The following is a 21,927-nucleotide window of genomic DNA, read 5'->3' on the forward strand; positions in this document are numbered from 1 at the left end:
CCCAGTTTGGTGTCATCTGCAACTTTAATGAGTGTCCCCTCACAGATTGTCAAACAAAGACACCAGCCAGGAATATAGGAGCAAAACAGCAGCCTGTAGGCCTGATCTTTGTTTAAAAGACTTTTGCAACAGGACTTCTACCTGCCCCATGGAAGAAGCAGGAAGAAGCCCCGAACAAAGGGATGCTCCTTTAATCAGTTTTCCCTTTTCTTATAAACACCCTGGGTGAAGCATCATGCATACATCATAGGTGCAGCATACATATGTCACAAACGGGGTGTTTTCTTGGCAGAAACCAGTTCATCCCTCCCTTGCCCTCCACCTCACACCCATCAAGTGATAAATATCTACAAGTTCCTGGGTTTCCCCGTCAGGTAATCACATTTCTTTGTCCTGACCAAGGACCTACTCCATTCCTGGATGGTCTGCTATTGTCCATGGGAGGACTACTTGTCTGGCACCCTTTTGCCAGGAATCCAGGGATTATCTCTTGTGCAAGAGGCTGCTGAATACGAGATCTCAGGTTTCAGGGATTATGGCTGTCTTGTTTCCCAAGTTCCCCCTTGGGGAGCCATTTGTTCCCTGAGTAAAATGAAGCTGGAATGGTGTCGATCCGACATAGGGCTGATTTTATATGAAGGTTTTGCTGCATAAGGGAAGGTGAGTACTATGGAAGGTAAAAAGGTAAAGGACCCCTGGACGGTTAAGTCCAGTCAAAGGCGACTATGGGGTTGTGGTGCTCATCTCTCTTTCAGGCCGAGGGAGCCGGCATTTGTCCACAGACAGCTGTTGTAAGAAAAAACTGCTCCTTTTCCCTTCTGGGGTACCCAGGAGCCCATATAGAGTCCTTTTGTAGGTTCTCTATCGGTAGGAGAAAATAAGAGAGGCCAACCAGAGAACATTGAGAAGCAAAGCAGCTAGTAAGCCTGATCTTTATTAACTGTTTCACTACCACATGCTGGAGGCAGGAGGGGCTCCGAACAATGGCATGCAAGCCCTTATACAGGCATTTGGGACTGCCCACCCTGGAGCCCAAGACCACCCCCCAATACATCATACATACATCACCAAGAGGCGGTCTACAGCAGAAATCCTGTTTGCCAGGGTACCTCAAAAATGACCACTGATTGCATTACTTGGGCTGTCTGGCGATTCCTTTGCTGTGCTTTGGGTTTCATGCTGCTGGAAGGAAAAGGCAGGAATTTGCCGTTCTGGAGGAGAAGCAGAGGGCTGGAGAGCTGGCTTTCTACATTCTTGGTGAATTGCAAGGGATTGGCTGGAGGTGTGAGGTTGTGCCGGTCTAGGATCCCCGGATCTCACAATTCCTCAGAAATCCCCTGTCCCCAGCCCCTTGTTTCTGGGGCTGTAAGTGACCCAAGATGGTGGCTGCCGCAGCAGCAGCTGCTGTGAACACGAAGCTGGCTGCACTGCAAGACTGTTGTGCAGCAGTTGGGCAAGGAAATGTGAGAGAGGTTCTCTTGAGCATTTCCCCTTCATCCCCAAACCCCTTCACGCCTCAAGCCTGATCTGTTGTGTGATTACTCTGAGGAACGTGTGCTCTTGGATGCACAGCATCTTGAGTCGCAGACGCACGTCGGAGCAGATGATTGATGGATCTTCTCAGCGGCACGGCTAAGAAGGGAGACGCTCCTGCTGGGGCTGAGCAGCTGGCTTTCCATCCCTGGTTCCGGAACTCACCACTTCCTGAATCCTTGATGTATTAATCCACCATCCAAGGGGCCTAGTTTTTACGGGTGCCTCCAATATAGGAGTTGGGGCAACTCTTTGCCAGAAGGGGGAGGATAGACAATTGCACTCGATCCTACATTTAAGTAGGAAACTCTTGGAGGGCTATTGACAAGTTAAAACCTTACTTGTGGGGGGACGACGACGGACGTTTACTCTCTGCACTGACCATTCCCCTAAACCAAGTGAAGGGTACCAACAGCAAGCTGATAAAATGGAGCTTGCAGCATTTGCAAGATTATAATTTTGACGTTGCCCAGATAAGAGGGAAAGATAATGTAATTGTGGATGTTATGAGAATTATTATAACACCGTCCCGAAACCTTTAGATAGGTACGAGGACAATCTTGCTGTATATATGTTTATTATGAGATGCAAATGTTGGAAATGCGAGTTTAAATGTGCTTTAAATGTATTCTAAATTGTATTTGTGAATTGAAACAAACTCCAAGAAAAGAAAAGAAAAACCTAATGTTTTTCAGTTCCTGCCCATTGCTGCGTCAAGGCTGATAACCTCACCGTAAAAAGGATAAAGGGCTCTAGGAAGGAGGGAGCCCTTAAAATAGGCTCTGTTCTTAGGGCTGTTTTTAAATGTTCAAATGCTGCCTGGCACTGGTCCCTCCAAATTATCTTGTCTGGGTGGTCTTTCTTCACAGTGTCATATAAAGGAGCAGCATGGCTTGAAGGACCTTTACCTTGCTCCAGATTTCCACCCCCGCAGACGTGACCTAAATATTTTACTTGCCTCATAGCAAACTGTCATTTTGAAGCTTTGACCATTAGGCCTGCACACCATCCATCACCTTTTACATACTTTATATTCGCTGAGGTAAAATCTCCAGCCCCCAACATTGGTTGCGGCAATTCTGCCCTGGGCTTAATCTCCTCCATTTTTATAAGAAACCTGTCTGAAGAAGTGTGCGTGCACATGAAAGCTCATACCAAGAACAAACTTAGCTGGTCTCTTAAGGTGCTACAGGAAGGAATTATTTTTATTTTGTTTTATTTTGTTTGGACTATGGCAGACCAGCACGGCTACCTACCTGTAACTGTCTTTTTGATGGGCCACCTTGGCCTCCCTGCCTCGTTCTTCTTGGGCTAACCTGCTCTCTCTCTCTCTGCCATCTCTCTCTCGGCCTGTATCTCTGCTAGCTGAAAGTCTGCTTCAATTCTGTCCTCTTTCTTTCTCTGCTTCAACTTTATGTTTTTCTTTCTCTGCTCCAACCTTAGCCAGTTCTAACCTTAACCTCATCATCTCTAATTCAGTATTCGGATTTTCCTCAGACGCAGCAGCTCCCTGCACTGGGTCACCCCGAGTCTCTTTGGCATGGCACTTGCTGGTCGTTTTCTGACAGGAAATTTTCCTTTTTGGAATAAAATAACTTCACTGCTTTATTAAACTGGTTGTTCTGTGTCTCTGGGTATGTTTCTGTGTGGGTTTTAACTTCGTATCACAACACTGCCACCAATTTAATATGTGACAACGCAATGGCTCTTTTTCCCCTGGCAGCGCTGGGCCCACCCTTCAGGGTTGTCGTTTTGAGTCCTAACTTTCTTTCTGGGTTTCCAATCTTTACTTTTCTTGAAGGGACTGAGTATTACTGCTCCCCCTAAGTCTCCTTCGATTTCATCTACTAAGGTAGAGACTTGAGTTACTGAGTTACTTTCCTCCCTTCCAGCCACCTGTCCATAGGGTTGGCAGGTCTGCTTCCAAAAAATAGCGGACAAGCAGGGGAGGGGGGTTTAAATTAAATTAAATTATATATTTTCTTACAAACATTTTAACACTTATTAAAATACCATTTCATCATAAAGCTTTTGAATTAAAAAATGTCCACTATTTTGTGAAAAAAAAATAGTGAACATAATGTGCAAAAAGTGGACTGTCCACTCAAATAGTGGACACCTGGCAACCCTATCTGTCCAGAGCTTTGTCAATTCGGCTCCCCAGTTGGGCATCAGTCTCTCCTGGTTTTCTTTTAATTTCACGAAAGGCTTTTGGGCTTTGTTCTGTTGACTAAAGCGCACTTTCTCTCTCTCTTTAAATGTGAAGTGATCGGAGGTTTCATCCTCTCTGAGATCTGAGTACGTTTCACTCAAAATTCCACATATCTGTGGGTGTTAAGTACAGCATCCACTTTTCCTCAGAAATGTTTAAATCTTTACAAGTCTGCCTGCACATCATCACCGTTTACATAGTTCGGGAACCTCTTTATATTCGCTGAGGTAAAATCTCCAGCCCCCAACATTGGTTGTGGCAGTTCTGTCCTTGGCTTAATCTCCTCCATTTTAAAAGGAAACATCTCTTTTTCATGGCCTCCCTGTCTCTTTCTTCTTGGGATAACCTGCTCTCTCTCTCTCTCTCTCTCTCTCTCTCTCTCTCTCTCTCAGCCTGTATCTCTGCTAACTGAAGCTCAGCTGCGATTCTGGCCTGTTCTCTTTCTTTCTCTGCTTCAACTTTATGTTTTTCTTTTTCCGCCTCAGTTTTAGCAAATTCCAATCTAAACCTCATCATTTCTAACTCAGTACTAGGATTCTCCCTGCACTGGGTCATCCCGAGTCTCTTTGGCTTGGCGCTTGCTGGTCATTTTCTGACATGAATTTTTCCTTCTGTTAATAAAATAACTTCACTACTTCATTCAACTGGTTGTTCTTTATCTCCGAGTATGTTTCTGTGTGGGTTTTAACTTGCCACTCACACTGACTTGCCCGCTCTCTCTTACACAGGGGTAGGAAACCTAAGGCCCAATCGCCTTCTCTATCCGGCCCACGGATGGTCCAGGAATCACCATGTTTTTACGTGAGTAGACTGTGTACTTTTATTTAAAATGCATCTCTGGGTTATTTGGGGGGGACATAGGAATTTGCTCCCCCCCCCCAAAAAAATAGTGGTCAGTGTGTTGCATTATTAAATGATTTATTGGGGTTCACATTATCATATTCATTGTGGCCCCTTTGGGCCACTGCTACAAGTGGACCAGCCCCTTGCTGAAAAAGGTTGCTGACCCCCGATATAAGCCATGAGCAAATAAATGAATAAATATGCATCCGTTGTATATAAGGCAACAGGAAAAGACCACACAAAAAGCAATAATGTTAGTCCACAGATTAATTTTTATTCAAACCCAGAATAGAAAAAAGCAGCAGTAAGTACAGTGTCTTAAAGATACATCTTTACCTTAAAATAAAGTCAGGAAAAATAACGATCGACAAAGAGGCAGTTAACTGGAATATTTTTGTGGCAAGGAAAAAAAGGAAGCCCATCACAGCAGGCCTGTGTTGTTAAAAATTTGGAAAACAGATTTCTGTACATCTCAAGAGCAGTGAGAAAGTATTCCTTCCCTTGAGAAGCTAGAGGACGCCCCCCCCCCACTGCCTCTTCCTGGCATTTCAACACCTGAACGTGATCCCTGCACCCCCCTCCCTCACTGACACACCTGAAAGTGGGGGGAACTCAGGAGATAGTTTACATTTGTGGGTCTGGGAAGAATTCATGGCTGTTTGAAATCAAGGTAGAGAGTTGGTGGGTGGGTGCGAGGAGTGGGAGAAGAATGAGAAAACTCTGGAAGGGTTTGGCTCCAGGGTCCCTTGAGAGAGAGTTGGTTCTGACTCTCTGAGCAAAGAGGAAGGCAAGGGGGTCCTGCAAGGAGAAGATGAGGGGAAGACCCATTTTATAGGGGGTGTGGAGAAGGATTGGCTCCCAGGTCAAGAGAGCACCTTGTATCCTGGCACTGAAAAGACCCCCCACACACACACACTTTGTGGCATGTCCTTTTCGCAAAGGGCCAAAAACTTAGTTCCAACTTGAAAACCACCTGAAACACCCCCTAGTCCAGACCCCACAAGCGAACATTTCAGCTGTCGTTTCTGCATTGCAGCGGGTGGGCCTTGATGACCCTTGGGGTCCCTTCAACTCCATGATCTCAGACTCACAAGAGCCACAGAAACACAAAGGCCTGATATTGAGGGGGGGCTGGTCCAGGAGGCCTTGCCAGGCCGGGGGGCACAGCACAACGGCTTCAGCTGGCCCTCCAGGACCAGCCCCCCTCAATCTGCTTTGGACTACAACTTCCAACTGGGCATGCCAGCAGAAGGCAGGGGGGATGGAAACAGCCGTCCAAAAGCTCCAGCTTCAGGCATCTGAGCTGCTCAGTTCAAGGGAGCTGGTGGAAATAAGAGCCGGGGTTCCTGAATTGCAGGGGTTGGACTAGATGAGTCTGGAGTGTCCCCTTCCAGGATTCCTCTTTTGGCTGCCAATTTCCCCTGAAGACAGGAAGACCAGCCAGGGGGTGGCACTGGGGGGTTCATTCACATTGGTTTTCTACCCAAAAACCACCGCCCCCAGCTGTGAGGAGGGTGGCGCCTCCTCTATGAATTCCTCTCCAACTCCCAGCCACTCCGCTCAAACCTTTGCTAAAATCCTGCTCTCCTCCCTCCTCTCAGTCTCAGAGTCTGGGCTTTCCATCTCATCTCAAGGACCGCCAGCGCACCTGCATTGCCTCTTGCCTTCCACCCAATCCTAAGCGTCTCCTGTTCTGATTTCCATTTATTTGCCTCCTTTTCCAGCTTTTCAGATTATTCCTCCATTCCTTTCATGGAGACATCGAGCGTTTCTGTTTTCTTTGTCAGTGTCTCTAGTGGTCAAATTTGTCACAATTTCATTATTTCTATCAATTAGGGCTAATAGCTTCTCCAAATTTTCCTTCATCTCTTTATTCCGGTCTTTCTTTAAGTCAGCAAAAAAGTTCCAATTCAGATGGGGACGTGTCCCCTGGGTCTTGCTCCAAAGATTTTCTGCTCAGGCCTGGTGTTAACTGTTTTTGAACTGCCCTAGTCAGAATCTCTCTCTCCCTTTTCTAGCAGCACCTTTGTCAAGTCCACAGAATTTCCCAAGAGATCCTGTTTCCTGCATTTTTCCAGCCCTCCCTCTTCCTTCCAGCCTGATACCCAACACACATAAGCTGTTTAACATACAATCCAATTTCTCACATTAAGATTCAAAATAACCAAATAATTACTTTAAGAGAGGAGCCATAAAAAAGAAAAGTGTCCAAGAGGAAAGAGCAATTTAGATGTCCATAGAAGAGTGGTTGTCTTGCAGGAATCCAATTCTCTTTAAGTGGCTCAGAGTAGAAGGAATATTTTCCTTCAAAGAGAAACGAATTTGTCCAAACCTGTCCCGATTTTAGCACTTTCAGACAGCTCTCAGTCCTTTTAAGAGCTCCAATAGTTTTTAAAATAACTTAATAAATGAGGCCAGACTTTCATAAATCCCTCCAATCACACACTTGGCACTGATATGATTCCTCCCTTGTATGTACTCTTTGATGAAAGTGAGATTTCCTTTTTGAATGACACTCTTTCCACATTCCTAGCACTGATATGATTCCTCCACTGTATGTATTTTTTGATGAGTAGTGAGATTTTCTTTCCTAGTGAAGCTCTTTCCACATTCCACGCACTGATAGGGTTTCTCCCCTGTATGAATTGTTTGATGGGAAATTAAACTTATTTTCCAGGTGAAGCTCTTTTCACATTCCAAGCACTGATAGGGTTTCTCTCCTGTATGAATTCTTTGATGGGAAGTGAGATGGGAGCCCTGACTGAAGCTCTTTCCACATTCCATGCACTGATATGGTTTCTCCCCTGTATGAATTCTTCGATGGGAAGTGAGACTTCGGTAGCAACTGAAGCTCTTTCCACATTCCACGCAATGATAGGGTTTCTCTCCTGTATGAATTCTTTTATGGGAAGTGAAACACTCTTTCCAGGTGAATCTCTTTCCACATTCCAAGCACTGATAGGGTTTCTCCCCTGTATGAATTCTTCGATGGGAAGTGAGATGGGAGCCCTGACTGAAGCTCTTTCCACATTCCAGGCACTTATATGGTTTCTCCCCTGTATGAATCCTTTGATGGGAAGTGAAACTTCGGTAGTGACTGAAGCTCTTTCCACATTCCACACACTTATAGGGTTTCTCCCCTGTATGAATTCTTTGATGGGCAGTGAGATGGGAGCCCTGACTGAAGCTCTTTCCACATTCCAAGCACTGATATGGTTTCTCCCCTGTATGAATTCTTTGATGGCAAGTGAGACCTTCTTTCCAGGTGAAGCTCTTTCCACATTCCAAGCACTGATATGATTTCTCCCCTGTATGAACTCTTTGATGGGCAGTGAGACCTTTTTTCCATGTGAAGCTTTTTCCACACTCCAGGCACTTATATGGTTTCTCCCCTGTATGAATTCTTTGATGGGAAGTGAAACTTCGGTAGTGACTGAAGCTCTTTCCACACTCGAAGCACTGATAGGGTTTCTTCTCAAGGCAATTTCTTTGATGGGAAGAGGAATGGGAGCTGTGACCGGAGTTCTCTCCACAGTCTGAATCCTGATATGGCTCCTCCACTGTGTGGATTTCCTTGTGGTTGCCCTTCTTCTTCATTTCCAATTCATCACCACCTGAAACTAAGAGGCAAACGGATTAGAGCCTTGGGAATAAGTGCAATCCCAAATTATGGAGCAATGCTAATTAATGTTTGTGACAGGGAAAGAACTGAAGGGAGTTAGATGCTATAATGTTCCTTTTGTTCTGTAATAATGTTTCATATACAAATCAAGTTGAATATTAGATGTTTTGTCTCTCAATTTTTTAAAAGATAATTGTACAGCTTAACTTGGTAATGTCATTTTGTTAAAATTTAAATATGGATCTGTGCTATCTTCATAAATAAAATGTGCTTTTATTAAATGGTCGCCAATGCTGGAAAGTTCCCTGTCCAAAATTAAGTTATATTCAATATGCTAAATTCTTCAATATGCAGTAATAAATCTAAACAAAGTTTAAGAGCTGGAGAAATATTTGGGAACACTGACTGGACAGACGTGATCATAGTCAGCTGCCTTGTGGTGGGCGATGTAAGAGTAGGGGAATAAAAATAAAACGGGAACTTCTGTGTGCTGAAAAACACTTTTTGGATACTGAACAAATGTGTGTAGCAGCTGCCAAATTTAAATTTCTTTAGTGGTAAAATTTTTAATTTTGATGTGCATCACCTTAAACCGATTTGGATGTTTTCTTAAATTCTCGACATCACAGAATGCAGCAGAAAATTGTCATATCAGCATTATTATTATTATTATTATTATTATTATTCAAGCTTCCTTACCCAAATGTTAAATTATTGTGAGAAGTTACAGGGGACGAGACAGGGGGCCTTCTTGGTAGGGGCACCCACCGTCCCATCAGATGTCAAGGAAATAACTATGCAACTTTTAGAGGATTTCTGAAGGTATCTCTATATTGGGAAGTTTTAAATGTTTGATGTTTTATTATGTTTTTCTATTTGTTGGAAGCTGCCCAGAGTGGCTGGGGCAACCTAGTCAGACCAGCAGGGTAAAAATAATAAAATTATCATTAGTGTCACACCTTGGGTTACGGCTGCTTCAGATTGTGTGTTATTTCCAGCGTTCACGCATGCACAGAAACGCTACAACACGCTTTGTGCAGACACGGCACTGCAGGTTACCGATGCTGCAGGTTGCAAACACGCCTCCTGCATGGAACGCGTTCGTAACCCAAGTGACCACTGTATTGTTACTACAGGGTTCACTGCCTGAGATTCAAAAAGCCTGGCTCTTTTTTGGGATGGAGTTTGTATGGTCCAGTCGTGGAATCTGTGCCATCTCCAATGTCAAGCGACTCTTTGGTCACCCAGAGAGAGACAGAAGCAAAAAGAAAAGCAGAAAACACCCAAAATCACTCTGATGCCAACATTCAAGAAGGCCTGGGCAGTTCAGACAGCCTGATCATGGTTTTCAAAGGCAAAACTGGAGGAAGAATGTTCACAGGGAAAACAATCAATAGCCATCCATCCAAGGTTTACTGTGGGAATGTTAGCATCCCATGTGCTGTGAGTGGTGCTGTTGAGCTCCATCAAAATATCAGTTTCGTCACCTAGATATATGCCTTGAATTGCAAAACAGATAAGATGATCCAATAGGGAGCCTTACCGAGTGAGTTCAACATCCCACGATTCTCCTCCATGACCTCCTGATGCAGAGCTCTCTGGTCAGGATCCAGCAACGCCCACTCCTCATCAGTGAAATGCAAAGCTACCTCTTCAAAGCACACTGGACCCTAACAGAAAAGGAAAAAGGCTGTCCTCTTAGAGAACATTCACGTGATCCATTACACTTGGCCCTCTTGTTTTCTACAGCGGCCAGACCCCTCTCTGCCTTCCTCATCCCACTCTCCTGCTGCAGCTTCTGCCTCTGAGTCTGGGTTGCTCTCTGCCACAGACTCCCTCTGCTCCCTGAGCCCTGTTCCCTCTCCACCTTCAGACACCTCCTCCTCCCAGTCGGCTCCCTCTTCTCTGGTTCTTCCCACCATTCCTCTGCATCCAACTGTGTCCAGCCAGTCGGCATCCAAGCAGTCTTTCCCCACAAGGTTCCTTCCCCCTACCTGATCTGGGTCCACAGCCGCTGCCTCCCCTGCACCACCAGGAAAAGATGAAGGAGCAGGTCTTGGTGGCATCATTCTGTCACCTGGGGGAGACAAAGTTAAGTTCGAAACATAAGCGCCTGAAACAGTGCATCTCTAAATAGGGTTGGTCAAAGTCTGCCCTGCTAGCTTCCGGTTCCACTCTGCCTTAATGGAAGCAGCGGGAGATCGTTGGCAAAGGAAAACAAGGATGACTAAGGATAATTCTCCTCACAAGTTCCCCCCAGGAACGGGGGGGAAGGGGCTTCACTCCCAGTTCATATCGGTACCTGAATAATGCTAAAAGGACTTGGAGTTTAATTTAATTGGTTAAATGTGCATTTATCTTCGGCCACACAGTGGGATGTAAGGAATCTGCAAGTTGTGAAGGAGCTGATAAGGTTCATTACTGAGTCATTTGCAGTTCAACGGATCCCTCTCCTTCCCAGGCGGAGAAGAAAAATGGTGAAAACAGGTTATTTATTGGGACAGTGTGATTTTTGCTGCTGCTGTTAAAATTGCAAAACAATGAAGCACAGGACGGAAGGATGGAGAATTTCTGAAACCACAATGGGATATTAGCTCTGCCCAAGGAATGATGAAGAACAACCAGAAAATGATAGACAGAACATTTTACAAGGATAGGAAGAAACATCCCCAACAGAAAGATTGTCACACATTGGAAGAATAAGGATATAGCTGGAGTGCCTCACTTGTAGTTTTATATATTATTTGATGTTTCAGTATGAATGGACATCATTAATATTGCAGTTGTTGTATAAAGGATTGTTATCTTGACTGGAATGTAATTGAAATTAATAAGATTTTGCAACACAGAAATGAAGAAAATCATCAAACCATCAGTTTTAGCATGCGGGGTGCCAATTAAATTATATAATTTGGTATCTAAATGATTGGTGTTAGTAACTGTATTGTAATTTGGGATTCTTATAATGAGGAAATTATTGGACTGTAATTAATTGGACTGTAACTAATAAAATTACTACTGTAAAAGACTCCCTTGCTGAGTACATTTGGACATTTGTACCCATTTCATCTATTGTTATTGTTTAACCGTTTAGTCGTGTTTGACTCTTCGTGACCCCATGGACCAGAGCACGCCAGGCACTCCTGTCTCCTGCAGTTTGGTCAGACTCATGTTGGTAGCTTCGAGAACACTGCCATACTATCTCGTCCTCTGTCGTCCCCTTCTCCTTGTGCCCTCCATCTTTTCTGACATCAGGGTCTTTTCCAGGGAGTCTTCTCTTCTCATGAGGTGGCCAAAGTCTTGGAGCCTCAACTTCAGGATCTGTCCTTCCAGTGAGCACTCAGGGCTGATTTCCTTCAGAATGGATAGGTTTCATCTTCTTGCAGTCCATGGGACTCTCAAGAGTCTCCTCCAGCACCATAATTCAAAAGCACCATAATTCAAATTTCATATATTAGTTGTGCAAATATATATCTCCCCCCCCCCTCGGAACTCTGGGCTCAAAGTGTCTTCACCCAAACGATGTAAAGAACTCACAGATTAGTTTCAAAACCAAGAAAATGTAACAAAAAGCAGAAAACACTCTTCCTCCTTACCCAGAGGCCTCACTCTGGTGTCCAACGGAGTCTTCTCTACCTCAGAAGAATCCAGACCCATTTCTGCCAAAAGATCCTTTCCCTAAAAGAGCAAGGAGGATTCAAAACAGAGAATGGGGAGAAGGATTAGAATCATAGAGTTGGAAGAGACCACAAGGGCCATCCAGTCCAACCCCCTGCCAAGCAGGAAATACCATCAAAGCATTCCTGACAGATGGCTGTCAAGCCTCCGCTTCAAGACCTCCAAAGAAGGAGACTCCACCACACTCCTTGGCAGCAAATTCCACTGTCCAACAGCTCTTACTGTCAGGAAGTTCTTCCTAATGTTTAGGTGGAATCTTCTTTCTTGTAGTTTGAATCCATTGCTCCGTGTCCGCTTCTCTGGAGCAGCAGAAAACAACCTTTCTCCCTTCTCTATAGGACATCCATTTCTATATTTGAACATGGCTATCATATCACCCCTTCACCTTCTCTTCTCCAGGCTAAACATACCCAGCTCCCTAAGCCGTTCCTCATAAGGCATTGTTTCCAGGTCTTGGACCATTTTGGTTGCCCTCCTCTGGACACGTTCCAGCTTGTCAGTATCCTTCTTGAACTGTGGTGCCCAGAACTGGACACAGTATTCCAGGTGAGGTCTGACCAGAGCGGAATACAGTGGTACTATTACTTCCCTTGATCTAGATGCTATACTCCTATTGATGCAGCCCAGAATTGCATTGGCTTAGAAAAGGAATGGCAGAGGTAAGCACTTTCAGGGGACAGAGGTGAAAGCTGTTTCCTGCTTCTGCTAGACTGCTGTCTGGGATCGGCTGCCAGGACCAAGTAACATTGGTCCTCAAGGATCTTCAGTGGCTCCCAGAACGTTTCCCAGCACAATTCAAAGTGTTGGCACTGAACTTTAAAGCCCTAAACGGCCTCAAAGGCCCAGTATACCCAAAGGAGCATCTCCACCCTCATCACTCAGCCTGGATACTGAGGTCCAGCTCCGAGGGTCTTCTGTTGGCTCCCTCATTGCAAGAAGAGAAGTTACAGGGAACCAGAGGACCATCTCGACAGTGGCACCCACCCTCTGGAATGCCTTCCCATCAGATGATAAGGAGATAAAGAACTTCATGACATTTAGAAGACATCTGATGTCTATGTGCTGGAAGTACATAGTAAATAATTCAGGAATAGTCTCCCTCCCCTTTGGAGCCCCTTGGGAGTATCCAGAGGAAAGTGTCTCTCACCTGATCCTCTGCCTGCTTTCTCTCCTCTGCCTGACTGAGGAGGAATCCTTCAGCCAGCGCCACTGCCTGGGAACTGGTCTCCGCTCCACATTCCCTCACCCAGCTCTCCATCTCTGGAGGAAGGACAGCCAAGAACTGCTCCAAGATTAGCATGTCCAGCATCTCAGCTTTCGTGTGCCTTTCTGGCTTCAGCCACTGATGGCAAAGGTGGTAGAGTTGGCTGCAAACTTCTCGGGGTCCTTTGGCTTCCTGGTAGCAGAACTTCCTGAGCTGCTGACTCTGCACATCTGAGCAGATGGTGGTCTCCTCACCCAGAATATTCTGTACGGAGTTTTCCCAGAATCCCCCACTGCTCCCAGTTTCCAGGGCATGGCCTCTTCCTTCTTCAGGGCCAGCTGAGTCTTGCTCATCCATCTGGGCTCCTGGGAAGTCTCCAAGAGGTCGGAATGAGCCCCTTGGTCCTCTGCCAAGTTCTGTGGGCCCTAATGCGAGGTGCAAGAAATCCTACAAATCAAACACATCCCTCTATTATAAGATTAATACACAACCCAGAGAAGAAAAATGTTCCCTGAGCAAGCATGGTTGAGTCTTGCTAGGAACCAGGGCTGGATTGCACCACAGCTCAGACTCCAAGCTGTCTGCAAATAAATAAATGGGGGGAGGGAGAGGAGGAGGAAGAAGTCATAACTGTGAATGACAAGTGAGTCATTTGTATCAAGTGTAATTTGGAGCCAAGTCAATAGTGGGGGTCCCTCCCAACCCCACTTCCTAGTTCAAGAGCTTCAGCCCAACCCAGCCATATCTGCTTGGGTGGCCTTGGTGACCAGGAGGGCCCATGTCTAGCTCCAGCCACTATCCCTTTGGTACAGAGAGGATGTGGCCATGGGACTCTCTGCTCTGGATCCGATGGGATGGTTGCAAGGCCCACAGCTCTGAAACTGTTGTTGTTGTTCAGTCGTTCAGTCGTGTCCGACTCTTCGTGACCCCATGGACCAGAGCACGCCAGGCACGCCTATCCTTCACTGCCTCCCGCAGTTTGGCCAAACTCATGTTAGTAGCTTCGAGAACACTGTCCAACCATCTCATCCTCTGTCGTCCCCTTCTCCTTGTGCCCTCCATCTTTCCCAACATCAGGGTCTTTTCTAGGGAGTCTTCTCTTCTCATGAGGTGGCCAAAGTACTGGAGCCTCAACTTCAGGATCTGTCCTTCTAGTGAGCACTCAGGGCTGATTTCTTTGAGAATGGATAGGTTTGATCTTCTTGCAGTCCATGGGACTCTCAAGAGTCTCCTCCAGCACCATAATTCAAAAGCATCAATTCTTCGGCGATCAGCCTTCTTTATGGTCCAGCTCTCACTTCCATACATTACTACTGGGAAAACCATAGCTTTAACTATACGGACCTTTGTCGGCAAGGTGATATCTCTGCTTTTTAAGATGCTGTCTAGGTTTGTCATTGCTTTTCTCCCAAGAAGCAGGTGTCTTCTAATTTCGTGGCTGCTGTCACCATCTGCAGTGATCATGGAACCCAAGAAAGTGAAATCTCTCACTGCCTCCATTTCTTCCCCTTCTATTTGCCAGGAGGTGATGGGACCAGTGGCCATGATCTTAGTTTTTTTGATGTTGAGCTTCAGACCATATTTAGCGCTCTCCTCTTTCACCCTCATTAAAAGGTTCTTTAATTCCTCCTCACTTTCTGCCATCAGGGTAGTATCATCAGCATATCTGAGGTTGTTGATATTTTTGAAGTCTAATCAAAAAAATAATTAGGTTTTGGTTTTTCAGATGTTGAAAAATGTATGTAGGTTGTGTATGTTTTGTCGGAAATATGTGTATGTATTATAATTTGAAACATTAAAATAAAGCATTTTTATTAAAAAATAATAATAATAATAATTAGGGAGGGGAAATGGCCTACATACAGAGATTTATTAATAGAGAGAGAAGAGAAGCTAAAGTGTTCTCAAGGAGGACGGTTCGTAAGCAGAGGTATTACTGTACTTCTTCCTCATGGTATTTCACTCTTCTTCTTTTTTAAAATTTATTTATTTATTACGTTGCAATACATATATGAAAGTTTTCATTTCTGCCTCCAAATGTTTCCACCTGGGCTAAGGAACGTGGCTGATTCCTCGGGGTTCCTTTGCATGCCCTTTTCTTCCTGACTCAGTGACCCCTCCCCAAAGGGGCAAGGGGAGAGTTGCAGACCTCCTGCTACCTGCAGCCTCCCTGGCTTTGCAGAGGGGACGGGGGGGGGGGGAGAACCTCTTGTCCCTGCAGAAGTTGAGCAGGCTCCCCACGGACCCGCCCCCTGCAGCCCTGGAACACCCCCGCCCCACTTCTCCCCAATGGCAGAAAAGAGAGGGAACTCACCTGATGCCAGAAGGGAAATTGAGCCACCCTCCTGCAGGGAGGAACCTGGGAAGGGCTTTTGCTCGGGAGGACCTTGTGTGTCCCCCCCCCTTATTTCCTGGTCCTGTCTAGGAATACAGCTCAGTTCCTTTTAACCCTTGCAAGGTGGAGCAAACCGAGCTCGCATTCTCTCTCTCTGGAGCCACATGCGTCGCACACATCCAGGGGCCTTCAGCTCTCCCAAAGCGGAGCCCCAGCGAGCAGGAGGAGGTAGCCAGGGCCCAGGGGTGTGTTGGGGCTCCGTCCTCGCCAGCTAGGGCACCTGGCTGGCTGGCAGCGGCTCCCCAGCTGGCTCCCCTGCCACCCGCAAGGCAGCGTCGGGGACTCCCTCTGCTCTGCACCACGACACGAGCGCACCTCTGAGCACACGCAGAGCGCGCCTGCCTCGGAGTAGGAGGGAGCCCGGCCAGAGGATGCCCGCCGGCCCCACGAGCCTCGCAGCAGCAGCTTCCAGCGCCCGCCCGCCAGCAGACCCGTCCAGGTGGACGGGGGCCGCGCGTGCCCGGCTGTTCCCGATCCCGCCGCGTGCCCGGCAAGACCACCCCTTGCCTGAAAGCGCTGAGAAGCGCCGGAGAGGCTGGATCGGGGCCGAGCTTCGCGCGCTCCACCACGGCTCCCCAGGAACCCCATATTCCCATTCTCTGGGGAAACCAGCCTAGGGGATGCGCTGGGTGAAGAGAGAAGGAGAGCCTGCAGGATGAGGCCTGAGGCCCGGCAGGTGGGAAAGCAGCAGGCAGGATCCGAGCGCCAGATACCCTCTCCCCCCCCCGGCCTTCGTGGAATCCTCTCTCTGAAGCCACTCAGGTTGGGGGTCTTCTTGCCTCCTGCAAGAAGGATGAACTCTGCGCACCCGGCTCCCCCCTCTCTCCTCTGCAGAGCAGGAGCCCCGGGCATCGCAGCAGCACCCATGGGGGTCTTATTTGGGGGAAACCTGGGCTGGCTCCTGAGCTCTTCCTTCCCTTGGAAACAGAAGCAGGAGGAGCACGAAAGGCCCGGAGGGGGAGAGGCTCTGCTCTGCAAGAAGCTCTCCGGACACCAGCCTGGCCTGACTTTGGTGCACCTTGGAAGGACTGGGACCCTGAAGCAAGAAAGAAGGCACTGCAACCTTTACTCGGAGGTCGAGCACTGCCCTAAAGGCGAGGGAGGCGCTTCCCCACCCCATTCATTCCGCCTTGCTCTCTTGAAGCCTTTTGCTTTGAGTGTTTGTTACTTTCCAAAACAAACACTAATTGTGACTTGTAGAACCTGTTGATAAATTTGTGCCTTACTCTTTGTATCCCTGTGTGGAAACTTTCTTTCTCTGGTATTCAATGTAATTATGCAACCTTGCTTCTCCCGAGAGGAAAGCTGGGGAGTTGTGCATTTTCTGGCAGGTGTCCTCTGTGTGTGCAGCAGATCCCAGGAAGAGCTTCAAGCAGACACTGCAGAAAGAGAAGAGTATGGGAGAGGAGGCGGGCACATCAAAGGGCATCTAGTCCACCCCCTGCAATGCAGGAATCTAAACTCAGTGACAGAGGACCATCCAACCTCTGCTTAAAAACCTCCTTCTGAGGGAGTCTGATCCACAGTTCAACATGCCATGCTGTCAGAACGTTTTCCCTGAACTTCAATCAGAATCTCCATTCCTGTTATCTTGAAGCCATTGGTCCAGATCCCACCCTCCAGAGAAGGAGAAAACAAGGAGCGCTATCAATTTGCAGGGTGTAGGAGATGGAAGAGGAAGCACTGTGGAAACCCCCCCCCCAATCATGGTGAGAATCACCATGACATCTTCAGATCAAGGGAGCTATACAAATTTAATAGCAATAGAAACAATAAAGTACGTTAATTGCTTGTGTGGTAAGAATTTACTTCTACGCCAGGAGTTTGTTACCCCGGTGAAGGAACACCTGAAATAAAAACACGGGACCGAGAGAATGAGAGCAATCTCAGAGTCCTGCAGGGACCCAGTTTATTCAAACTATTGCAATAGGACAACCTTGCTAACCAGTTGTCCAGCGGAGTGGCTAGTTCGAAAAGGCTGCCATATTAGAAGAAAGCTTATACTGTATACACAGCACACCAAGACTCATAAAATGCCACAACACTCTTCCACTTGCATCAAGAAAGGTCACATGGGATGCATGGCTTAATGCGGTTATCGACTCCTCTGAAATTACCTTGGTGTGTCCCAGTGCCCAGGTCATTTGGGTCTCGTATGTTGCACTGTTCCCTTGGCAACCAGGCCAACGGTGGGGCTGTTGATGTTTCTATCCCATATCTTTCTTTCCTGTTCCCAAAATATGTCAAAGAGCTTTGAGGAGAGATGTGAGTTCTCACATGGATGCTAGCTCAATTCCTCCCTCTTTCCCAAAACATCATCTGCCCTTCTAGGGTCAGATAAGGATGGAAGTGGCAGGCAATGTACACATCACAACTTTACACAGTGCAGGAGGGTGGCACGAGGGTTACAAAACGCAGGCATACCAAAATCAAACATAATGCATTCTGTCTAAAAGGCTAAATGCAATTACCGCATTTTTGCTCCATAAGATGCACCTAGTTCTGAATCAAATGTTGTACTTAAGGCTGAATGCAATTAATACTAGGACACTTCGTACAAAACCAAAACCTATAATATTTAATATTCAATCAACTATCACTTTTTTACACCAAGTCCTTCCAAGGAAAGCTCAGCATGGACAGCAACCTCATCAGTGTCGACCAATCTCTCTTCGCTCTTTCCCCTCTGTCCAGTCATGCCGTAAAGAAGGAATTAGACATCTTGGGCAAGGACTTGCAAGTCAGTTTTGGGTATGTAGTAGGTATTACTATGGGGCTTCTGCAAAACCTGCCCTCATACAGATTGAAGTCTCCTAAAATTAAATCTGTATACAGCCACTACTATAGTTCTCCCTGTAGTGAAGTAGTGAATACTATATTCTAAAATTTGAAGAAGTGTGCATGCACACGAAAGCTCATACCAAGAACAAACTTAGTTGGCCTCTAAGGTGCTACTGGAAGGAATGCTTTTTTATTTTATTTTGTTCTAAAATCCTTGGTTCTGTTGCCATGGATGCTGGGAGATGGGTTGAGGGGCTAGTATACTGGAATGTGCTGGGCCTCTTTAATTAGGAATGTTATTTCTGCCAAGTGGTGTGGGGAGTAGTCTGCGTGATTTACATGCTAAGGGGGACCTGATCTCAGCTGTGTCAAGAGTTATCTGTTTTAGCCCACTGATAAACTCCGCCAGCCTGGGAAGAAAAGGGAGGAACTTCTTTGGTCATCCACTTTGGCTGTAAACCATCTGCAGCTGTCTAATTCTTTGACACCTGAAAGACTAATGACTTTTACTCTTTGATTGGCTTAGCCCCAATTAAGACATTTACGTGGATTGGTCTATTCACATGGGGGTAAATGCTATAAACTTGTAATGCAAATTGCTATTAGCCATTGCTGCTAGCCTGAGGGCTATCAGTCATTTCTTTGAACTCCGGGATTCTTCGCCATGTGCCCTTGCCTACGGGAGAGGGGCTCTTTTCTCTTAAGTTCTGGTTTGTATGTTATCAGCTAGCCATAATGAATACCGTTTTTATTTTATATTCTGTAACCTTATCCTTGAGAACTGCGTAACCAATGTTTAGTTTAAAAGTTCTTTCTTTTAATAAACCTTAAGAAAGGACATTTTGTCTGTGTTTTATCCCTCTTGACTGCAAAACTAATTCTGGTGCCTGATCCCTCGTTCCCTACTGATTTGGGGTTTTTCCCGTGACTATGCCAAGTAGATGGGACTGTGCAGTTTAGAGAAGCCGGAGGCTTTATCCCTTTTTGCCCTTGTGTTTGAAACTGGCAGTGATTTGTTAAAAGGGTGGTGGCAGCTCTACTGAGGGTTTTGGGTGTGGAATCCCCAACCCCTGGGTGATGTGGTTAACGTTGCCTCGTGTAATAGCTGAATATCTCTACATGGTGGCATCGTGGTGGGATAAGACTTTGTCAGTCAAGAGGTAATTAAAACTTGTGATTTTTAAAACATACTTCTCAAGAAGGTTACAGGTGTTTTGTATTTTGGATTAGTGGGTTTTTCTGGGGTTTTGGGTGTGGAATCCCCAACCCCTGGGTGATGTGGTTAACGTTGCCTCGTGTAATAGCTGAACATCTCTACACTCCCCCACTGTGAATTCTTTGATGTGAAGTTCAACTTATTTTCCTAGTGAAGCTCTTTTCACATTCTGCTCACTGATAGGGTTTCTCCCCTGTATGCATTTTTTGATAGGACGTGAAACTATCAATTTTTCTGAAGCTCTTTCCACACTCTTGGAACTGATAAGGTTTTTCTCAAGGATTAACTCTTTGATGGGCTATAAAATGGCATTTTTGAATGAAGCTCTTTCCACACTAAAAGCATTGATAAGGTTACTCTCCTGTATGAATTTCTTGATGGGAAGTGAGCTGCCTTCTGATAATACATCTCTTTCCACATTCCAAGCACTGCTATGGCTTCTCCCCTGTATGAATTCTGTGATGGGTTGTGAGACTGGTGCTCCGGGTGAATTTCTTTCCACATTCAAAGCACTGATATGGCTTCTTCCCTGTATGAATTCTGTGATGGGTTGTGAGACTGGTGCTCCGGGTGAATTTCTTTCCACATTCAAAGCACTGATATGGCTTCTCCTCTGTATGAATTATTCGATGGAGAGTGAGCTGCCGTCTCTCAATGAAGCTCTTTCCACATTCCAAGCACTGATAGTGTCTCTCCCCTGTATGAATTCTGTGATGGGAATTGAGATTGGCGCTCGTATTGTAGCTCGTTCCACATTCGAAACATTTATAGGGTTTCTCCCCGGTATGAATTCTCTGATGGAGAATGAGATGACTTTTTATAATAAATCTCTTTCCACATTCCACGCAGTTATATGGTTTCTCCCCGGTATGAATTCTCTGATGAGAAGTGAAACTCTGTTTTCGACTGAAGCTCTTGTCACATTCTTGGCATTGATAGGGTTTCTCAGCTGTATGAATTATCTGATGGTCCAAAAGATGGCCTTTTTGAATGAAGCTCTTCCCACACTCCAAGCACTGATACGGTTTCTCCCCTGTATGATTTCTCTGATGGACAGTGAAACTCTCCTTAGTTCTGAAGCAATTTCCACACTCTTGGCACTGATATGGTTTCTCTCCTGTATGAATTCTTTGATGGGAAGTGAGACGGTCCTTTTTTCTGAAGGTGTGCCCACAATCTTGGCACTGATAGGGTTTCTCCCCCGAATGAATTCTCTGATGGACAGTGAGCTTGTATCTCTGACTGAACCTCTTTCCACATTCCAAGCACTGATAGGGTTTCTCCCCTGTATGAATTCTGCGATGGGTTGTGAGTCTGGAGCTCTGAGTGAATGTCTTACCACATTCCAAACACTGATATGGCTTCTCCCCTGTATGAATATATTGATGGACACTTAGTTGGTGGCTGTGCCTGAAGCTCTTGCCACACTCTTGGCAGCAATAGGGTTTCTCTCCTGTATGAATTCTTTGATGGGAAGTGAGATTGCTGCTCGTATGGAATCTCCTTCCACATTCCAAGCACTTATAGGGTTTCTCTCCTGTATGAATTCTTTGATGGGAAGCCAATCTCTGTTTCCCGGTGAAGCTCTTTCCACACTCCAAGCACTGATAGGGTTTATTCTCAAGGGGATTTCCTTGATTTGAAGTTGAATGGGAGCTGTGACTGAAGCTCTCTCCGCACTCTGATGATGGATGTGACTTCCCCACTGTGTGGATTTCATTGTGGTCTCCCTCGTTCTTCATCTCCAATTCATCACCACCTGCAACTAAGTGGCAAACAGATTAGAGCCTCAGGAACAACAACAACAACAACTTATTATTTGTACCCCAGCCTCTCTGGGCAGCTTCCAACAAAGATTAAAAATACATTAAAATGTCAGACATTAAAAAACTTCCCTAAAAAGGGCTGCCTTCAGGTGTCTTCTAAATGTCACGTATGTTGTTATGAAATATTAGATATTAAAACTAATATTAGCTATTGTTGATTGTGGGAAATTAACTGACGCGATGAACAGGATGATGTGAAGGGAAGGCCGCCACGAGGCATTCTCGGGGGCTCCTTTTATTGAAAACTCACAGCTAGGTTAAACATTAACATACAGAGAGAACTCCAAAGACCAAATAAGGAATGGTGTTCCTTCTAATACCAAATATGGAAGTTGCTCCTTTGGCTACACCCATATGACATCTTCATTGTGTACGTGCTCCCCTCTCATGTACTCACCTCCTCCCACTGAACACCTCATGACACCTCATGATCCCCCAGTACTTTTCCAGCTATTCCTTTGTTCTCCTGCTCTGCCTAAAACATGTGTTTCCCAACTTGGTGCCCACAGAACCCACAGAGCCATATGGTGTGCCAATTGAGGCTCTGTAGGTTGATTAGTGTAGCTTGATTAATTAGTGTGGTATGCCAACACTTATATATTAATCATTCTATCTTG

General features: G+C 45.9%; 1 protein-coding gene across 1 annotated transcript in view; it reads right to left on the minus strand.

Annotated features, from left to right (window-relative positions):
* LOC117051905 (zinc finger protein 91-like) overlaps nt 1-21,927 on the minus strand; it is a 186,517-nt gene that overhangs the window by 101,115 nt on the left and 63,475 nt on the right. The window contains exons 5-6 of the mRNA XM_033158630.1: nt 21,211-21,249; nt 7,142-8,169 (exon numbers count right to left, since the gene is read on the minus strand). Of these exons, the coding sequence (XP_033014521.1) occupies nt 7,142-8,169; nt 21,211-21,249 (1,067 nt within the window). The remainder of the gene's footprint in view (nt 1-7,141; nt 8,170-21,210; nt 21,250-21,927) is intronic.

This window comes from Lacerta agilis, chromosome 8, assembly GCF_009819535.1.
Source record: "Lacerta agilis isolate rLacAgi1 chromosome 8, rLacAgi1.pri, whole genome shotgun sequence".
NCBI classification, from domain to species: Eukaryota; Metazoa; Chordata; class Lepidosauria; order Squamata; family Lacertidae; genus Lacerta; species Lacerta agilis.